We start from the raw sequence: 22,283 nt of genomic DNA, 5'->3' as shown, positions 1-22,283 counted from the left end.
CACAGCCAAGAAATACTAACAGAACAAAACAGCTACCGAATCAGCGAGTGTAACATCTGAGAAAGACAAAAGGGGAAGAAAAGAAAAGAAAAAAAATACAGGACTTATATCTATCTTGAAGTCTTACAAATCAGAAACAATAGGCAGGCCCTTTATCAAAAAAAAACAAAAAAAAACAACTGTATTGTCTTGTTTTAGCTACTGAATGCAAAAAGAAAAATTCAAGCAAAAGTTCACATGGAAGCCACACCACCAAAAATAGAGAGCAGAAGGAAATAACTATTGTTTCGAGGATTTCAATTAAAGTCAAGACATGTATATATTTATAAACACTGGGAAAAAAAAATTGATCACTTGATTCTTCTCAATTCTAAAGAGTTCATGATCTTAGTTTTTAATCTTATCTGGGGGAGGGGAGCGTAGAGGTGTGGAGAAGGGTTAAATTCTGACAAATAGAAGAATGCCTCTACTTCAAATACATTTCTAAAGAGGTAGATCAAAAATAAACTGGAGGAAGGGGGAAGTTGTGGGAAGGGTGGGTTGGCAGGGAGATGGGAGATGTTAGGGACTTTTTTTTTTTTTTTAAAGTATCACTTGTGCCCCTCAGTTAAGCACGGTGTTAGGAAGGCGCGCCCAAATAGAAAGTGTTTGGGGGACTGAGGTATCAGTGCGCGCTGGCGCTCAGTGGGGGCAGGGCTGGGTGCCTAGTGCCACAACAACCCCCCGCCCCCTCAGCTGAGGTAGACGGCGTTCTACTGTGGAAGCATGGATACACTCAAGCACTTTTACCACAATCAACATATTTACATTCGGCATGGAAAAAAAAAAATAACTGCATCTTTATGTTTTTGGATTCCTTTCCTTTTTTTCCCTAAAATAAACGCCAGTCAGGGTTCACCCAGTATGGTCTGTGCGCCTATCCTGGCTCGTTATTCCCTGTAAGCATAACTAAATGAAACATCAAGTACATTTGCGGGTTACAGAGACATCCTTTTGTTTAAATCATTTTCCTTGAAACTTAAAAAAAAAGTTACGTTTGCATCTATCAGTGTGACTCCCCCTACCCTCACCAGGCAGTTAACGACATCGACTTGATGGCCTTGCTACAAGGGCCACTCTGAAATGACAAAGCTCGCTCTATATGAAATTAAACCTAGTGGGGGCTTTGACCTCGCTAAGACACTCGCCAACAAAGGTGGCAGGAGGCCTGGGAACAGAACAGACCACAAACACATGCTCTGCTGACTTGAGGGCAGCTACAGGAAGGACCCCATTACAGTATTCTCTGCAGCACCCTGACCACAGCCCTCAAATAGGAAGGTGAAAGGAAATTTTGACAAATTAAAGTACCATTATCATTAACTATGGTAATCCCCCCCCCCCAAAAAAAAAAATTTAAAAAGAAAAATTGCATTGCTGCAGTCATGTACGGTTGGCATTATTTGCATGTCGTAGTTGTTTTGCACTTCTTTCTGAAGATGGTGGACCCTCAGGGGAAAAACTGAGGCGATTTTCTCTATACTTCTGTCAGCCGCCAGCTGAGGGGGCGCCAACTCTTGCTCCGGGGCTGCTATGTACAAACAGACTTTATGTACAGGGTCATCTTAAGTCACACATACACATGTACAATGCCACCTAAAGCACCAGAGTTGAAGGCAAGGTCAGTTGGCAGCTGACCAAAATTTTAAATTTTCTTAAAAAAATAAAAATGTTCAAAGACTATCAGCTTTATAAAGTATACAAAACACCACAAAGCAAAATAAAAAAAAGGAACAATTTTTTTTCATATATATAATATCTTTTCTCTTCTGAGGTACTAGATCCTGAGGTAGTTAAGTAAAAATGCATATTTAATTGGTTTTCCTGGGCAGCAGCAGTTCGGCACCATTTCCCTGTGTCAGTCGTGGCGCTGCCCTCAACTCTAAATATATATATATTTTTAATATAATTCTTTTTTGTTTATAGGTCTATCTGTAAAATGCATCCCAATTTATAAAATGCCACTTATCACAAGGGCAGGACGCCCCATATAATTCACCCTTTCAGGGGTCCTGTCCTAAAACAACCCCCCCTTAAACATGACCCACACAATCTGAGCCAACCCCCCTCCCCACGCCCCCTCCCCAAATAAATCTTTCAGGTGGTCCAAACAGGACCTTGATAGCAATGCCTTTTTCCATTCCAGAGAAAACTCATAAGAAAGCTTCACCAACCAATTAAACATCAAGAAAAAAAAAATATATATAGACCAGGTGTTCGCTAAATCTGAAGTCAACCAAAACATCTTGTCATGTTTAAAGTACAACACCAAGGCGGTGATAGGAGGGGGCGGGGGTCCTTATTTCTTTGTGTTTCTAGTGTAAAAAGAAAACAAAAAAATACAAGTTTAAACACATCCTTTGGGGATGAGTAGAGCGGTTGAGGGGTGCGCACTTGTGAGGGCAGGTGACGACGGTGGGAGCCCTCAGGAGTACATTCTCACAGAGATGCAGAGTGGGTGGAACTTTTAGAGGCGCAGGGTCTTTCTTTTTTTTCTTAAATCAGCTACGCAGTCCCAAGTAAGACGAGGGGAGGATGTTTGGTTGGGCTCCAACAACCTTTAACCCCTGAGATGAGCATTAGGACCCACTGCCGTCATCGTCTTCTCCCCTTCCTGGACTCTGCTGCATCTGTCCTTCTGTCGAGTCTTCTTGCAAGATTCGGTCACCGTTCCTCCAGGTCCGCTGGATGTTTATTTCCTGCGTGGCATTGGAGGTTGGGGTCCAGATGCAGGCTTAAGCTGCTGCTGCTGTTGCTGCTGCTGCCTCCTCACCTGGGCTAGGATCTCCTGAATCTTCCTCTGGGCCAGCTAGGTGACAAGAGGAACAAGTGTTAAGCTAAAACTGCCGAGCAAAGCATAAAATGAAGTGTACAAGGATGCCACGCAATCTGCCCTGAGAATGCTGACCTCCTGTGCAAAATGTTAGACAAATAGCCAAATTTAGTTTGTTTGTTTTTTAAATCAATTTTGGAAGCATCTCAGCGTGCATAACGTTGTTCTTGTTATAAATGGAAATTAACTGTATGGCTACAGTGAAAGGCAAAGAATATATAGCAGTTTATTCAGTGTCAGAAAAACATGCCCAGAGCACTTTTCTTTTATGCAACTCACCTGGCATGCAAAGAAGTGTCCGCTGATCTTTACTATAACCTGGTCGTTCTCATCAGGCGTCTGGTCCCGGGGCACCACCACTTCTGCACAGGTCAAGTTCTGCAGTTCGTTTACCTGCACACACAGATCAAAATTAACTCAAAACATTTATTGGGGGCAAAAATATAAACTGAATATAATTCGGGCATGAAAGAATCTAGATTACCGTTTTCCCGCCCTTCCCAATAACTCGTCCAGCAGCAAAGGCGGGAACCTTGATATGCGCCTCCAGCTTCACCTCTTCCTTAGGTCCAAAGAAATTCTCTTCTTTTAACTTGCCAAAGATTCGACACTGAGCCTGCAGTCAGATGTGTTCAAGCACAGGTTAATCCTACCGAATTAGGTAAAAACTTCTTTCAGAAATACTTCTGCTCCACTAACACGCGAATAAATAAAATCAAGATAAATGCAAACTTCCGCTATGATTAAATAAAGTGACATCTTAATTTTTAATCTTAGCATGAGAGTTTAATGCATTTATTTGGCTGTGAACGTGCAACACCTTAAACTGAGCCTCTGGTGGTCCGACAATGATGACCATCCTCTGCTTCGCATCCATTCCTTCTGCAGGGGCGATCTGAAAGAGGTCATTAAGAAAAAGAAACTTCACTTATGCTCCAGTTCCCATCAAATGAAAACGGGAAGACGGCAAGCATCAAAATGTTATCATTGACATTCAGAGTCTCTACCCTCCTGTCAATCACTCACCTTGATTGAGGCTCCGGCAAAGTGTGACAGTTGTTTGATGTGTTGACCCTGTTTTCCAATGATGGCGCCCACTGCAAGTGCAGGAATGAACAGGTGAACAGTCTCCGATTCTGGGTGTCCCTGCTGGATATAAACAGCTTAGTACTACTGCGACTAGGAGAAGATCGCACGCACAGACCTCCCCCCCCAGAACATTTGCTCAACTTTCAAACACCAACGCGCAAATGCCAACAGTCGATCTTGTGGAAGCTGTTAAACTCATTAAGTGTCATCGGCGCTTACACCCTCTGCTTGATCAGAAGAGGCATGTTTGCCCCCGCAGCAGTAAACGCAGATGCTACCGTTATTGTCCAGTGGGGTTCCTACTCATTACTGATCAGCATGTTCCCAAAATCGTTGGGTGTTTTTGGGAACGTGCTGCATGCTCAGATTGGTGTTAAAACATTTGGCAAACAGTTGCACACCGATTCTGTTTACAGAAGCTATAGTCCGAGTTGGCTTAATGCAAAGGTTTACCGTTAGATGGAACTTGTTATTTTTTGCTAAGGAAAAAAAAAAAAATCTCAAGTGGACAGTAATGTTTAAATAAGCTATTACACTATGGAGCCTTAATGCAAACTGGACCAGGAAATCACCAGTCTCTAGTGCGGCTGACTCAAGATCTGAAAGGGAGGTGGTTGCACTGTCTCCCCCCCAAACAAAAAAAAAAAAAAAACAAAAAAAACAAACAGAAGTAGTACTTGTTGGTTTTGGAGCGAGTCCAATTTTCCAGTCCATGTGCCAGCTGAGGGCACACTAACAAGTTGCTTTGGCAGGCTACAAAATGTGGAGAAGGGCTGTTGATTCAGAGGATGAACTTGCCGTTCAAACCTTCACCTTCCCTGACAACTCAAATGTCATTTAGCAGAAACAATCTCCTGAAACTGATCAGAGAAAGACAGCCTCCCTATTCACTTCACAAACACACTAGGAGCTGCCTAAATGTCACAAGAGGACAAAGTGGATGCAACCCCCCTAAAAAAATAAATAAAAATAAATAAACTCAAAACAAAACCCCACAGCAAGCAGCCATAAGCCGTGCAAAGCACTTTGGGGATGGGCAACTTACAGCAAGGGACTGGCTACTCGCTGACAGCATAGGAGCCCAAAATGGCCCTTCACCCCCATAAGGACTGCACTAAAGGGGAAAAAAAACAAACATGATACCGAGTGGCTAAAGACAAAGTCTCTACTCTAACAGATTTCACCAACCTGACCCAAGGAACCAGCACACCAAGCGTAACAATTAAACATGGGCTGCCCTGGATTTGTGTAATGTAGTGTATGCAGTAAGCACATATCTGCAAGAGTGTCTCACTTACTCCAAATGATGAGCATCCACTATGGGCTCCGGGAGGTGTGATATTGGACATGGAGGGACCCATGCCTGTTGATGTAGTGGGGAACAAACCTAAAGCATTCAGATTCAAGCCTGGAATCAAGTTGGATTGGAGCTGCAAAGAAAGGACAGCTCTGTTAGCAATTCACATCACCACCACATGGATTATCTAACCAACACTGCTATCACACATGATCTCTGGACAAAGGGAAAATACACACACCCCCCCCCCCAGGAAAGAAAAAACAAAAACAAAAAAACCCCTCAAGCTTTAAGTTTAATTTCTCACAGCAGGAAACTGTCTCCTTTAGATATGCCTGCACTACTGGAAATGCTCCTTGCAGCCTGGAGGCAGCACACTTCACGCCCACTCACTAGCTGAGCTGAAAGATGCACTGGACAATTAACCACGCTACATCACAGAATTTCTACTACTGAAGTGGACAAGTAAAGACTTCCAACAACAGCTGCCATCAAATCATATTCGTGTCTGCACATGCATCACTTTAGGTAAAGAAAACTTAAAAAAAAAAACTGACAATTTTCTGAATTAAACATCAACTCCCGAAGCAAAAAACAGCTCGACTTCAGCTGGGACTTTTGCAAACCCTGGACAAGCAAAATGAATCAAATTGTGAGCCTGAAGCATATTTTCTAGGACAGTCAGAAAATCTCAAATGAGGCATTGTCCACTTGGTAAACAACCGCAGAGTGCAGCTTCTCAAGCTTTTTTCACATTCCTTGTAAACTCAGTTTCAACAGCTAAGAAGGAAGACTAATGGTACAGTCCCTCGCCACAATTTTATGGGGTTTTCCCCTCCCCAATTTTGATGGAAAATATATAAATAAAGGCCAAGGAAAGATATGAAGGGGGGAAAAAAAGAAAATCAGTTTAAGTGTGCTAAAAGATTGACTTCACTTATTGGTATTATTTTGATATAGCTCAGTCTTCATGTACAGAGCTTAACTGGAATAAATGTATAATTAATGAGATCATAGAAGGCAACTTTACACGCAGATTTAAAAAACAAAACAAAAAAAAGAAAAGAAAATCACAGCAGTGTAAGAATCACCTGTGGTTTAAAACCTGCTGGCGAAGGCTCAAAATATCAAGTGCGTTTTCCCATTTGATTGCCATGACCCATTAGTTTACATTTACATGACCTGCACCTCTTCCCAGTTACGTTGACAGTTTGTTTTTCATGAATGGTTTAAATGTGTAACGTTTGAATCGTGAGATGGGATTTCCTCCTCTTCCTTTCAGAAAAAGGGAGGTCCAGCTGATCCCATGCTAAAAGGAAGCAGTGATGCACCTTTCCTTAGCCTTCAAGGGAATTTCCTGGAGCTGTTATGATTTCCACAGACACATTGGGGGTTAGTGAGCTCTGCTAGGAAACTAAGAAAAATTTCCTCTTCACCCACAGGAGTAGCAAAAAATAAAATAAAATAAAAAAAATAAAAGTATTCCTTTCTACTGATTTCACAATACCTGACATGTGGAAGTGTCTTTTGTATTGAAGACTTAATACATAAACAAATAATAAAACACTAAAAATGTACACGTATCTTTACAAGAAAACTGAGGATGAAAGAGTGCCATTACACCATGGTAGTTTCAGATCACTCCCGTACATGTAAACGTCACTGTTCCAGTTCCTTGGCAGATTAATTTGTTATCTGATTTCTTGATTTTATGTAAACCCTAATCACAGAAAGTATCCTGGTGACTCTAAGACCTGCCAGAAAATCCCCACCTCCCCCACCCGGGGCCTGTTTAATGGCCATGTCTGGCCAGTGTACTTGAAAGCCAAGAACATTAACAGACCATCTACGTCACTTTTAAAGAAACCGGTCACATTTATATTTACTGGAACAAAGTTACTTCAGATTTCCCCTTTGAAAAAGTGATTCATTCAAATTTTAATTTTTTTTTTTTTTTAAATTGCTTACGTTCATAGCAGCCATGTCACTCTCATAGGATTCCCTGATCTTCTTCATCACTTCCTCCTCAGCTTTTGCACATGCCTCAATGGAGCCCTTTACTGTGATGGTCCGTTCTGGGTTGTACAGGGTTAGGTCCTGAAGACTGGACAGAATAAAGGTTGGAGGTGCATTAGAACTTATTGTTCTAAGTGTGGTGTAATTTTATAAACCAACCTCACAGACTGCAAACTGTCAATAGGTAGAGTTTCAATGAACTCTTTGCAACTTACGGTGAGATTGTGATCTTGGTCCCCGTTTCCTGCTCAATTTTCTTCAGGTTGCGTCCTTCTTTACCTATTAATCTTCCCACAAAGCTGTTGTGTGCAAGGATCTTTAGTGGGATCTCCTCAGTACTGTGGGAAAAAGAGGTTGCGAAGTCAAATGAAAAACAAAATCTGATACAATCAGTTCTATTACTTTTCCTACATGCTGCAAACAGACAGGGCTGATATATTTTTAAGCAAAGCCAAGATATGACGTCTGAACTCATAAGAAGTTAAAAATGGGAGCCATTATAGGGGCGTGGAAAGCTGTTTTTAATGAAGCAGCTTTGATACAATTTGTCAAAGTGATTTATTTATAAAATTATAAATAACAGCATCACAGTTTGCAGTTATACCCTCATTTTAGTTCAGTGTAACAGTAGATTCAGCCAAAGGTTAATAGGTGACAAAACTGAACTAAGGTACACATTTACTTATTTTGTTATAAACTCACAACTTTGTGTCAAGGGCTTCCTTCTGCATGATGTCCATGATGGTTTTGCAAGCGTTCGAACAGCCTTCAGGGGTTGAGTGAATAGTGATGGGTTTCTCTGCAGCACCTGCATTCTCTTTTCTGTGGATGTCAATCCTGACACAAAGAAAAGGCGCTCATCATATCGCTGCTCAACGGCCAGCAGTGCAGAAAAGGAAAGGAGGACACCGCTGACGTGCGATGCCGAGTATAATTCCTGACCTCCGTGTACGTACTTTGAGTGGGTCTGTTTGGTGATGTTGCGGATAGTCGCGCCCTCCTTGCCAATGATCGCCCCTACAAACTGCGTGGGAACCAGCATGCGTAGCGGGATGTCTGACTGCACTTTAGGCCGGGCGCCCAAACCCGGAGAGCCAGACCGAGGGGGTCCGCGGGCATTAAAGCCTCTCCGGCCCCCTGCTGGAGGACCCTCTGGTGCCGCCGTCTCATCAGGGATGTAGGACACTTTCAAGGTATAGTTCTCCATCATAGATCCATTCAGCTTCTCCATTGCCCTGAAAAGAATTAAAGATGTTGGCATGTTAACCTCTCGATTGCTACCACCGAACGTTTAATTTAAGAGCAAAAGGCTTGCAGACATGGAGTAAAAAAACAAAACAAAAAAAAAAAAAAACTACAAAGCTTCAAGTTTGACTCTTCATTAATTGAAGAAACCAAAAAGCAGGTAGGGACATTTAAACAAAGAGGTTTTAATGTAAATTATTTGTGTCTTAAGAACAAGGTCCAAACTCAACATTCCCAGCAGGTACTGGGGATCTGGCCAAACGCCACCTTACAGTCATCCTGTCAGCACTCACTCCTCATTAGCCTCAAGGATTTAGATTTTTAATGAACTGATCAATTATTCCAAGAGACTCTTCCAACCACTCTTGCAGAGTAGTATGATACATGTACACCAGGGGGCACCAGATGGCCAATTTAACCCCCTCCATCTCCAACACACACACACACACACACACAGCCCCAGTTATCATTGCATGTCAAATTAAACTAGACTGGGTGTTGGAAGGAGGAAATCAGGTGCACTGTAAGAACACTTGACAGAGGAACTTGATGTGGTGTCGAACACAATGTGGGGGGGGAGGAGAAAAAAAAAGGGGGGGGGGGAGCTTGAGCAGATTCATGTCAGAGGCATCAAGACAGATGAGATAGAGGTTAATGACGTGAACACTGTGTGTGCGTACTCACAGCCTCGCCTGGTCCTTGGTAGCATACCGAACATTGACAACTGCAGTCTCTGTATCAGTGTTTACTGTGAGAATACACAAAGTCAGCACACATCCAACAATGACGGTGAAAGTTGACCAACCTGGGTTACTCTAAAATTTCATTAGGAAGCTAATAAAGCATTTACTTGAAAACAATTGTACAGTAAGGAAGGATTTGGAAAAACTGATTTCAGTGCAGGGTGTGTCTTGTAACACTAGGCTTAATCAACAGCATATTTACCTTGTTCACAGCTCTGTACTGCACCATACTGAGCAAGCATACCATCCAAAACCTGAGGGGAGAGGGAAGAAAAAAATTAAATAAAATGAATAAATAAAAAATGAGTACATTGTGTCTAAAGGATTTGATCTGAACCCACTGGTGAACAGAAGATCATCCAGAAGAACAGGCCTAGCCCACTGCCAGGACATACTCCACCAATTCTGGACCCAAGTTCAAAGATGAGTTACACTGATAAATTCGCTGCTTCTTGTAAAAGCTTGTCAACTCAAATTATGACACTCCCTGTGGGAAGCTGGTGCCTTTCATTCTTTATTTTTAATTGTTTTTTTTTTTAAATAAAACATTTTAAATAGAAAATCTTAGAAACGCTGTAAAAGGCGGACAAAAGCATAAATTGCATAATGAAGGACTTGTTTGTGGGATTTATTTGAATAGTGGCAAATGCACCAGATTAAGATCATCAGCATGTTGAATCCACACATAGAAGAGGCGTGTTGGGAGAAACCTTAGCATATGCACATAACAGAAAACCCCACCAAGACCACGGGACTTCGTTTCACAGATGTGATCAAATGTGAGCGAGAGGAGGAGGGGGGAGCGAGCCGGCTCCCATCTGAGCTAAGACCTCCACCATGCTTGAACCCATGGCCACACCCTCAGGAGCTCAACCCCACTTTCTAGCCAACAGGACCGCATCCCCGCCTGTCCCACCTCGCACCCCAACCCTACCAACCAGACTGCCTCCCGCCTCTCTGCCATCTCCACTCTCCATCATTGGCTGCTCCAGCACCGATACGAGTTCCCTGAAGCTAGGAGTTACTGGCTGCTGGCTGGCTACTCTGCCTGTCCATCTACAGAGTCTGGCCAATGGGAATCCAGGCCATTCAGGAAAGGGTGGGGTACATTCCAGCAGGAAACAGCAGCAGCTGGGGGAGGGGTGTGAGTTCATGCTACACATTCTGTGAATCAGCGCACATGGAAGGGAAGGGGAAACAGTCCAGGCCCACCCACTCACTACAGCTCGTGAACACGCTGCTACTCTCGCCACCATTCTCTAGCTGGAAGGTTTTTACACACACAAAATATGACCCGTTTGTCTTATCTACCTGATAAGATACAAACAAGGCCTTTGCATCAAAAGACCTCTTTCTATTCAGTTCCTCCATTCTTCTAAATCACCTCCCCCCTCGCTTTTGAGGGGAGAGGAATCTCCATGTCACCTTTAGAGAAAGCTGCCTCGCTACATAGGTACATACATACATGGGTGTATCTGGAGCTGGAGTTTAGGAACATGCGTAGGCAAAGCGAGCCCCCCATTACTTACACAAAACACAAAACCTTGAGCGTGTCCATAGCCATTTGATCATACTGACTGAAGCAGGCTGAAATCTAAAGTCATGCATTAACCTTTACACTCTTGTAGTTCAGAACAGTGTGGAACAATTGTGCAATTGAACATGAGAATTCTCTTGTTTGGCTTCCATGGTCTTGACAAAGCAGATTTTTTATTATTCCTTTTTTTTTTTTAAAATATATAAATTGCGGTGCAAGCACACACCAAGACAGCTAAACCTCTGCAGTGGAGGTGATGTAGCTGGGGGGAGGGAGTCACGTAAAGCCGTGTTAAAGCTGCCACATTCCACATGCAAGTGCGTAATTTTGACTTTAGATAAATTGCAACATTTTAAAGCTTTTAAAAAAAAAAAAAAATCACTGCCAAAGTTCAAAAATTTGCAATTTAAGCTCACATAAAATTTTTTTTAGGTGTGCCCAACAGATTAGTGTGTAAGAACGTGGAGCAGACACCAGTTTGTGTTTTGTTTTTTTAAATGCAGGGGGGGGAGAAACAAAAAAGAAAAAAAAAAAAAAGAAAAAAAAAAAAGGTGCTACGCATGACACACATACTGTTGCTCAACAGACCATTTCTTTCCCCTACTAATCAGGCAACGGCCTTGAAGTCCTGACCATGTCAAAGCTCAACATTTCTATTGGTATTCATCCCACCCCCCATTTCACGTGTAGCTTTTGTGCAAATTAATTACGTCAGCTTAGTTTAAACCCGTCAGAATACTCACTTCTTAACCTCATGAACTTATACATCTGAGAACAATTTTGTAAAATTTAAAAATCAGTTTTCTGAAGAATTTACAGAAGAGAAAATTTGTTTGGGGTTTTTTGGAAGGGGGGTGTCTAATATATCAAGGTACACTATGAAACTCAAAAATCAAGTCAAATAATACACCCTGTTAAATACTACTTTATGTAGCAGCTGTCATTTTGGAGCTGAATAGCAAACACTAAGTCTTGAACTGTTATTTCAGACAATGCTTAAAATACAGGGTTTTTTTTTTTACAGTTTAATGCAACAGCGTAATAAGCCTCAAATTGTGCATTGCGTAAAATGTGTCCAGCAAATTAAGATCCACCTCATTTCCATGTGAGCTTGCACCGCTAACCATCTCACAAACCTGACAAAAGCATTACAGATGTGTCTGTTGCAGTGGTCTGCATACAATTGAGCAAGGGCTGATTTTATTTTGCCACCTTTCTCAATGTCAGGTACTGATACCTGTAGCAAATAATAAAACTACCAATACCCACATGCATTGTATGTTTTAGACAAAGAAAAATTCACAAGTATCAAACAAGTAAAATGACAATTTAAAGGAAAAAAATAATGCACTGCCATACACTAAAGGAGGACTTAAAGCCAGGCCAACCCCTGGGTTGCATGAATCTTTCACAACCCTTCAGACAACACTGATTTATTTTTAATTCATTTCCACTTTTTTGTGCAAGAACACACATTGAAAGTGAAAGCCTCATCTCTCACACACACACACACACACACAAGCCCATGTGATCAGTGGTGAAGGACACCATGGCAAAACAATCAACTCACGTTTCCCCATTTAAAAACATCAGCATGCAGCTTTTTTGTTTTACAAGTCTCTGCGAGCAGCAAACGCATGTAGATCCAGTGCTACAAACATACTCCTGCCTGAGCCCGTCAGCATCATCTGGAGAGTCTACCCTCATTAAATCTTTTTTTTCCCTAAAAAGCCAAAACACCACAACACTCAAAGGTAGTGAAAATTTAATAAAAACAAATTAAAATCTCTAATCCTGACTGTCAACTGCCTAGTGACATTAGTAAGAGTCCCCCACCCTCCTTACCCACCGATACCGGTCAGTATGTTGCACTAAGCTACAGCAGCCAAAGTCAAACTAATCATCAAGTGCATGCTCAATTGAAACCCAAAAGGAGGCAAGGTAACTCCAGAGGCCACTAAACGAGAGCCCAGTTGGGCTGCCCCATGGTGCCCCGCCCTGGAAGCGGTTAGCAGCCTGTTAGCACTCACCTCCCACTGCATGTGAGGCGGGATGTTCCTGATCTGCAGCTTACAGCTCCTGGAGAGAGAACAAGAGGGAAAGAGGGTGAGGGGTGAATGGATAAAGAAAGTGAAGGTAGATGGGACAAAAGATGGAAGAGAAAGCAACAGCTAGTTAATAAGTGACAATACCAAGGATAATACAGAAGAGGTTTGTGTTTTGTTTTGTTTGTTTTTTTTTTTTAAAAACCCCAAAGGACTTATTTCTCAGTAAGATGGACACTGACAGAAGGTCTTTAATTCCACTCTAAACTCAGGTGTACTGAAACAGCCTGCATGAAATAGAAAGGAGAGAAAAAAAAAAAAAAGTGGGGTAGTTTAGTTTCGAGTTTCCCAAAATTCAAATTAATGTAACACACGCACACAATCACATACACCACGCCCTTCTCCCAAATTACCAGCTGTGTTACAGAGAGCAAAGAGTGACAAGGGGAAGAAGGGGACAAGAGGGGGGGAAAAAGTAAATCCAACAGATGGTGGTAGTAGTAAGATGCATCACGAAGAAAGCTGGGGGGGGGGGGGAAGAAAACACATCTACGCAACCTGACTCTAGCATGCATCCTATAGTACAGAATCATGAGATTTTAACAACTTCAAGTCTCAGACCCATTGGGTTTTTTTGGGTTGTTCCCCCCTCATCTCTTCTTACATCACACTACATAGGAAAAAAAAAAAAAAAAAAGGCACTTGCTCAGAGTGTGCATGCAGAAGACGCAAGTGAAGACAAACAGTTGAGTTTTGCATTGTTGCATAGGAAGGAATAATTGAGACAGAATTATTGCTTATGGCTCCCACTTTCATTATGTTTACAGCTGCATAAGTGTAGTGGTTATGTGTGGAGGTCATGCAGACAGTAGGCCTTCTGAATCAGTTACTCTAAGTTTCATAAGGGTCTGTCTGCATGTTGTGTAAAAATGTGAGAAAAGTACAAGCCACTCCAAAGTCCACTGCCTGTTGACACACACACCTAAAGAAAAGGCGTACATATGGCTTGGAGCTGAGGCATGCGCGCACACACACACGACGTGGAATGAAACCTTGACCCCAGACCAGTTCCACATCGCCTTTACATGCACATTATACACACGTCGCACATTATACACACACACACACACACACACACAGTTCCGTGCAGTCAGTTTAGCGTTACGTGCACATTTTTGCCCCTTGTGTAAAGTCTAGAATTTCACTACATATTTTCACCCCCTTTTCTCTCAAATGTCCCCGAGCGCCTCTGGATCTACATGTACAGGGCAGATTTATTTTTTCTTTTCTTCTAAAAAGACCATTAACAGTGTGGTAGTTTGCACAAGATGGCACCTTTCAACATGCAGCATTGATGAACTCCCCTTTTACACAGTGAACTTAATTTTTAAGATCAAGATTCACTACACAAATTTGAAACTTTCCATACATGAATGTGCGCACACTAAAAATTGTACTGCATGTGTACAATAAGGCAGCGGTCCCCAACCCCCGGGCCTCGGACCGGTACGTGAGTCGTTTGGTACCGGGCCGCGAGAGTTGAGGCTCAGGTGTGAAATGTATGGTTTTCAGGGTTTTTAATCGGTTTTCAGCGTTATTTTGTTATCGTTTTGATCATTAACTCGGATTTCCTGGGTCTTTTCACGTGTGTTATGAATAAATCTTTTTTTCGGTACCAGTTTTATTTTGTTGTATTTATCCGCGACACATTAAAGGCCGGTCCGTGAAAAATATTGTCGGGCATAAACCGGTCTGTGGCGCAAAAAAGGTTGGAGACCGCTGCAATAAGGGCCATAAAGCTGAAATTACTCAACTTAGCCACTAGGACTACAGTCACACTTATAGGGGTACAATATATTTAGTACCACGCATTAAAGAAACTACTTAACTCTAAATGGGCAAATTGTAAAGAAAACTTCCCAAATAACTCCCACCAGGAATTTCAGCCCTTTCCGGCCCACTGTGCCATTCCTGGCTGATCTTGCAGCATCTCCCCACACATTTGGTATGCTCTGCATTGCGGTGGGAACGCCATGCGAAATGTGCAAATGCACAAAGCACTTCCAGTTGGATTAACCTATACCCACCCACCCACACACACAAGAAGTCAGCCAGGGTATGTGGTGGGGTGGGGGTGTGTGGGTGGTATACATTCCCCAGTCCCAGTCTTTGATTTGGGGAGGGGTGGGTGTGTGTGAGGCTGTGTGAGTGGGGTGTGGTATGGGGGGGGGGATAGCCCAGTTTCAAGCAAGGGTAACAAGGGCCCTCTCTGACCCGTGGGGGTGGGGCCCCGTTGCCATGGACACAGACAAGTCCACTGACAGGAACATGTAGAGCAGGGTTAAAAGTGGGAGGGGGAGGAAAGGAGGGAGGGCCAAGAGTGACTAGGGTTGGCTCGTCATGTGATGGCCAGGAGGAGGCCGAGCACCTTATTTACTTTCAAACGGACCAACATTCTACACATTCGTCCCCATTCTTGGAGCCCAGCTGAGACCTGTGGCCTCCTGATGGGAGACCGTGCATACAGGTGGTTTCAATAGACACGTATACACAAGCATGCAAATGTATACTACAACAGCGTTCATAAGTTGAGCAGAATAATGCTACATGATACCTGTAGTCATCGCCATTTCTTTTCCTCACTCATCCCGCCCCCATAATGAAGCACTGTACGTCAACACCATTGTTGACAGAGAGAAACACACGAGGTCTGTGCTCAACGCCCATCCACAGCCACTGCTTATTCAGAAGGCAGAGGTTCTGAATGACTGAACTCCACACAGTCTGGTTTCCACTGCCCTCACAGGCCTTACGTGCATGCAAACCATGAACCCAATAAACTACATTAATGCATTTGGATATATTGAAATTCTTGGCAGTTCCAGAGTTGAACAGTTAGAGCTTGCCATATGCGAAAAGCCATTATGCACCGATGTCTTTACCTCCAGATCTTACAGAACAGGTTTAAGAACAAGCTATAAGTGCAATGCCAGTCTGATTTGAGTCTAGACTGAGGGAGAGTTAGCATTTGCCTGCAGTCCAAGTAAAACAAGGGGCCACATTCATAATTCTCTGGCACCCCAACTCATCTTTTTCTTTTTTTTTTTGGAGGGGGGGGTGCAGGTGGGGCCCCACGCTGACCCTGTGACCGAGAATTCTTACACTAGGAGTGATTTCTATAAGCAACCATGAGAAGTTTGAGTACTGTCTCAATTTAATTTACAATTTAAACCCAGCTTTAGAAACAAAATCACCAGTACTAAAATGTTACTAAAGAACTGAGTTTAAAGGAAGTTGTGTACATTTAAACATGCGTGTTTGATGTCGGTCTTCCTCTCAAATACACATACCCCACCCCCTTACACCCCCTTACAACCATGCCATTTTCTTTCTTCCAGTACATGTGCACATATGTGCACGTGGGAATGGGCAAGTTGCATTTTTTTACGTTGTTGGAAAAAAATAAAAAATAAAAATATCCAAGTAGCGAGTAGAATTCAACCCTATACATCACCTCAATTTGGGTTTACCTGTGGTGCAATTGCATCATAGGAGATTTTTAAAACCATTTATTTATTAGTTGTTTTTTGGGTTTTTTTTATGTCTACGTACACAAATACATGAAAATATGAAACTAGGTCAGAGCTTTACACAACTGAATTTTTAAGCTGAAGAAAAATTACAGGCTTTCCACAGAACAATCGTATAAAGGAGATATTGGCGAGAATAAGTGAATGTTATCTTTAAAATGGCGGATTTTTTTTTGCTTCAAAAGACTTTAACACATTTTTTTTTTAGGAAAAGGTCACGCAACGTAAAAAGCAAACGTTCATAAATTAACTCAAAGTTAAATAACCAAAAGCGCCGTGTATGTGCAGAAAATGAGTTTCCAATTAAATAATTACGTTGCGTTATACTGTTAATGCCTACAGCCCATTTTTTAAGACTCCTTAAGACAAACCCAATGTTACACCAAATGCATAGATCATAATTTTGGTGCCCCTTTGGTCACACGCGTGATAGAGGCATGAGAATACGCACAAAATTATTATTATTTTTTTTAATGTAATTGGGCTCTAACCTGGTTCGCTTGAAACTATAAAAATACCACATCCCCACAAACCATGTCATCGTATTCAGTGGAATCTGTATGAACTCCAAACTATAGCCACCCCACCCTTGATCCTCGTCTGCTCTAGCACTTCCCCCTTAATAGGTTCAAAGGTGATTGGCCAAGCCCCCCCCCCCCCCCCCCCAAGTTCATATTTTCAAGCTGGAGTGCAAAGAGGGGCCCCAGTGTCCGTGTGTGTGTATGCGCGTGTGTGTAGCGTATACTCAGAATACTGTTCCCATTGACTGTGTTCCATGTAGCAAAGGAAGGGCACGTTTTTTTACCTTTCTGAAATGTGGCGCAAACTCGACTCGGTGTGCACAAAAACACAATCACCACAGCGTTTAGAGGGGACGTCTGAAGATCTGACGCAAATTCTCATTTAAGTACACCTGGTTTATTTAACCAAGCTACAATTTAGACCAGCAGCCCACCGGGAAATGCTTCTGTGATGTCCACGTGGAAAATACATTTCATGTAAAGGTCTCGCGAATTCTGCGTTTGCTCCATTTTATATCCAAAACGCTTTAAATAAATACAAGTCACGGGGAGCAGTTTTTTTTTTTTAATGCCAACGTGTTTCAGCAGGAATTTGTAATTTCAAGTGTGACCCATTTCTTTACATAAGAGCAGATCAGTTAAACGTTGAGAGCAAACAATGCAAACCTGCAATACTAGTCAGAAATTGCCGCAACTATCATCAACCAAAAGCAATTTAATTCAGGAAAATGCTAATTTTTCACCAAACAGCATCGCCACCAAATAATATAAAAATACACACACCATGTCAAAAATGGCCCTTATTTTTAAGTCCACTGCACATATTCCGAGAACCACACAAAAAAATATATTGTGCACCTTTGGAAATCATACACCGTACCGCCCAGTGTGGTTACGGGCGTCTAACTCTGAAACCATAGGGTTTTCGTGACTTGGGTCCCAAACCTCCCATTCCACTCGCGTTTGGAGTCCATCTCATGCAACAGCAGCACAATGTGCTGAGGAGGGCGGAAGCGTAGGGCAAACAAGGGAGAATGACGGGCAGATCATTCTCAAATGGACGACTTCACAAGGCCTGTACGCCTCAAATCCAGCCTGCACTCACTCAGCACACATTTCAGCCTGCACACTTTGGTACTCGCCCTGAGCTTTGTGCTTTAATATCGCCAAGAACTGCACATATACACTAAACACATACACACGAGGGAATGGAGCAAGCGAGGAGAAGACAACCATGAGGTGGTTTAACTCAAATGCACGACGGTTTTTGGAGCACCCCCTCAGTCATGGCGAGAGGAAGGAACAGAGCGCCATACGCCCCTTTTATTTGACCCCAAAAAGCATTCAGGGAAAAAAGAAAGAGGGGGGGGGTGATGGGCGTACGTATTTTAACTAAAATAAATATGTAAAGCTTGGCAACAAACACACATGCAGCATTATTAAAACACACTCGCACAGACACACACGAGGTCAAAGTAAAAAAAAAAAAAAAAAAAAGAGAGTGTGACGAGGAAGAGAGGGTGACTACAATTTAAAAATATATGTGGGGCTTCTACGAGTTTAACCAAGCACTATTTAATAAAAACCCACGTACCTTTGACGTTTAGGGACCGAGTGCTCCACTTCGAGAACTTTTCCGTGAAGTTCAACTTTACCTTAAAAAGAAAAGAGAAATTTAAATTAGCAAAATACAGCTACGTTAATTTCATTAACCACATGACATCTCGTGTAGGCCTCCATACTGCTGAGTAAACAACCACCCCCCAAAAAAAGAAAACAGGGGTTAATGTTTACTACTAAAAATCCAGAGAAGCATACATAAGCATGACTGCGAGCTGGATATTTCTCGCATAGGAGCACAAATTGTTCAAAGTGTGCGAGCCACTGGTAGCACGAGGACAAATGAGCCTGACATTAGCACTATTCGTAAAAATAGTGAACGAGTTTAGCTCAGCTATTACGTGTTCTGTAGGTGCACGCTTAACTTGAAATTAGACAACAAGCCGTGAAGGGTTGGAGTGATTAATGTACAAAAAAAAAAGCTAAATGTGGATTGCCTGCCTGAGTTTGTGTTGGCCAAATGTAGGCCAACACAATTAAACCACCTGGTGTGTCAGCATGGACGAAATGGCTTCACAGTATAGCGAGTGGAGGCTGTTGGAGAAGGCCTGTATTTTGAAACCTGGAGAAGAGTGAAAGTTCCAGTAGAAACTGGTGAAAGCGACGACACATTACTCTTCAATCGTGCCAAGCTGGGGCTGTGTGATAGAGCTCACAATAAGGGTTCACTTCACGGCTTCCACAACCCCCGCTCGCTGCCCTGAACGGACATAACGCGCATTGCTCACACTGAGCAGTTTACTCTAGCATTTTACCAAGCCACACTCAGTCAAATTACAAGGGCAGAATTTCACTCAAACCTGGGGGAAGCCATTTGTGTGAGCCCCACGGTGTCAAAAGGCCAAGTAAAGGTTGTGTGAGAGAAAGAAACGCTTGGATACACCCCCACCCTACAGGACTACATGCGTTTCTCATAGGGTACCCCCCACCACCAACACCAGAAGTAAAGCAATCTTCACACAATTGCAGCAGTTTGGGATAATTTCCTAATAGCACCTTTTTGCCCCAGATTGTCTCACCTGAAAGAACATCGATGGCCTTCATTGCTGCCTTCTCGTCCGGGCAATCCACAAACGCATAGCCAGTTTTGACAAGAAATGGACCACTGTGCGGAATCTTCCACTGCTCAAAGATAGTTTCGAAGTCCTCCTCGCTCGCCTCTGCGCTTACGTTGCCAATGTATAGCTTATTCATGTTCTGCGCCGAAAGGGACAATCTTTACGCTGAGGGAGAGATAGTTATTTGCTCTCGCGGATGTGCAGTGTTTGGAGTAGCCTAAATCGCCTTTACTACTACGGAGTGGCTGTAGCGTGCTTCCCGGTCGTTCAAGCCACAGATAGATTTAAACTGGCAGCCTCACGGTGCGTTTGCGCTCCCTCGCCCCTCTGTCTCTATCGCGCAATAAATAAATGCTCAATTATTAATCTCGTGTCTCCGAACGATGGCGGGCTGGGTGAAAAGGAGGAGAAACTACTTTGTGTCTTCCTCCAAACCCCTTGGCAAAGAGACAGAGAATGTCACACACGGTAAGGCTGGCGCCCGCCTCTAAGTCTAGAACCTAGAATAAGAAGAAGAAGAAGGGGGGAGAGAAAAAAAATCCTCAGCTATTCCGGCTTTTTTGAATGAGCCACGTGTTCAAACTACAAATCAGCCCACACGTGAGGAATCCCAATTGCTCAATTAAGTGTTTGGGATTGGGGAAAATTGCACGGGAGTCTGGGGTGGGGACAGCAAAGGGGAGTGAAGAAAAAAAGGAGGGGAAGAGTGGATTGGTGTTGGGAAAAAACCTGGCGAGCTTTGTGCGTAAAGGGATTCCGTGAGAAACTAGTGTATCTTTACTAGAATCACATTCGTGTGCCTTTCTCTGCACAGCCTCGACTCTCATTGGTCAAATGAGGAATAGTAAAAACGGCGGTGCGCGCACGCACACCCATAGCAGGGAGACGCTGATATTGCCAGGGCTTGTGCGCACGGCTGTGCTAAGTGCGCTATATTGGCGACACAACGGATGGAAAAGGGGGTGGGGCCACTCATAAATGATTTTTTTTTTTACACCATATTGTCAAATTGCATATAGAGCGCATTCAGTTGTACGTATTTTGAGTGGGGAAAGGTCCTGTGAAACTCCTTGGGCCCTCACGCATTGTGGGAATGACACGTAGGCTACTACTCTCCATGACGGCATCCATCTTCTGAGTGGAGTGGAGCCATGCCCTCTCTGATCCACAACTCAAAGTCCAACAGCAGGCCCCATTTGTTCTTGGTCACGTCGAGGGGGTATCTTTGGGCGAAATGAGTGCAGCCACGCCATTTGTTTTGTCGTCTTTCGGGCTGTTTGGCACAACTACGAAGCGTTGGCCATGTGGAGCGAATCACACATGGCGAATCCTCTCTGCTATACCCCAGCATGGATTTGAATTTGCTGAAAGAGGGAGGGGTCTCCCACACCAATGTGCCCCTAGCGTACTATGTAAAGCAAAGCCCAGTTCAATCACGTGTGGAATACGTGTCTTAAAACATTACACAACTGTCTGTAAGATTTTGTAAACCATAGGCAGAGGTCGACAGTTTACGAACGGGTCGCTCCACGGGTCATTTCTGCATGCACAGGACTAATTGGCAGATTAATCCATGCCTGGCGATGTCAATAGGATGATATATTGTCAGGGCACAAAGTTTCAAAACACTAATGATCCCCCAAAGCGTAAATTTATAAGCACATGTACAGTCAAGTACCACAATAAATTCTGCCTTTGTGCAGGGTATAGTTTGCAGTGTTGCTGAACGTTACTGCAATATACGGAGAGCATAATTCAGCCGCAGTGTCTGCCAAAATGACTATAAAATTGAATCCGTGCCCCTTTAAAGCAGTTTGAGAGAAGAGCTAAGTAGAAAACTTTTATGAAGGTAGCATTCATTTTATAGCATTAGTTTCAGATTTATGCACCAAACAAGCTGGCACCCAAATGCATCTCTCTCTGCATTATAATATTAAAGTTCAGCTTTAAACCCAGCACCTTTAAAGCGAGGCTTAAACTTCATCACGTGTTCAGGAGACGCGACACAGTATACTTTAGATATGTGCTGCATGGATCTATTTTCTTTTCAGGATCGTGTGTGGGGATACAGGAGGGCACGCTTTCATTCATAAAATTGTGTTAGATGAATCGGCGTGACGGGTTAGTTAGAAGTAGCCAGAGAGCAACAATGTCAACTACAAAAAAAAAGTTACACAATAGCAGTAACTTTCATCTCATTCTCCTTTAAATGCATGGTGTTTTTATTATTATTATTATTATTATTATTATTATTAGTCTTTTATTTTAACTCATTGTAAGCCCGTGTTTGACTTGTGGTCGTCTTATTTTGAAAAGTATTTTAAGAAAGAGTTAGAAACGTGAGTGCAGGTGGGTGTAGTCGTCTCTGCAGCCCTGCAAATGGCATTACAAAAAAAGAGAAGGGAACAAAAGCTTTTCTCTGGAGCTGAGGTGATGGCACCGCGTCTCTGCAGCGTCTGCTAATGAACAGGCCAAGGTGTGCGTGTCCATGTAAAGCAGGTTACAAAGGGAGTGTTGGCCCTTCAGCAACTGGCTCACAGACCGGGGCCATGGCTGACTCGGTGGGTCTACTTCTCTGCTGCTGCTGAACAAACACACCGAGCTGTCTGATTGGTCGAGAAGGCTGTCCAATCGGAGGGCCGCAAACCTG

At 43.0% G+C, this 22,283-nt stretch overlaps 1 protein-coding gene across 5 annotated transcripts; it reads right to left on the bottom strand.

The window, feature by feature from the left end:
• Positions 1-121: 121 nt before the first annotated feature.
• igf2bp3 (insulin-like growth factor 2 mRNA binding protein 3) lies at positions 122-20,381 on the bottom strand. Of its 5 annotated transcripts, XM_085395136.1 has the most exons (16): positions 19,595-20,381; positions 18,550-18,610; positions 12,830-12,878; positions 9,465-9,516; positions 9,204-9,267; positions 8,231-8,509; positions 7,977-8,111; positions 7,490-7,612; positions 7,227-7,362; positions 5,260-5,391; positions 5,007-5,075; positions 3,899-4,021; positions 3,693-3,767; positions 3,357-3,488; positions 3,152-3,265; positions 122-2,848 (listed from the first exon to the last, which is right to left on the bottom strand). In XM_085395136.1, the coding sequence occupies exons 1-16, from the start codon at positions 19,767-19,769 to the stop codon at positions 2,732-2,734; spliced, it is 1,836 nt and encodes a 611-aa protein (XP_085251262.1). In that variant the 5' UTR covers positions 19,770-20,381; the 3' UTR covers positions 122-2,731. The 5 variants fall into 5 exon arrangements, with proteins under 5 accessions (XP_085251262.1, XP_085251257.1, XP_085251258.1 ...); XM_085395131.1 differs by lacking the exon at positions 5,007-5,075 and having other exon boundaries at positions 19,595-20,379; XM_085395132.1 differs by lacking the exon at positions 5,007-5,075 and having other exon boundaries at positions 3,899-4,018; positions 19,595-20,379.
• Between the last annotated feature and the right edge of the window lie 1,902 nt (positions 20,382-22,283).

Source organism: Rhamphochromis longiceps, linkage group LG22 (assembly GCF_057381845.1).
Source record: "Rhamphochromis longiceps isolate RC_006_pf linkage group LG22, R_longiceps_female_GT1.1, whole genome shotgun sequence".
Classification (NCBI taxonomy): domain Eukaryota; kingdom Metazoa; phylum Chordata; class Actinopteri; order Cichliformes; family Cichlidae; genus Rhamphochromis; species Rhamphochromis longiceps.
Note: the sequence above shows the minus strand (reverse complement) of the source record. Positions and strands in the feature narration are given on the sequence as shown.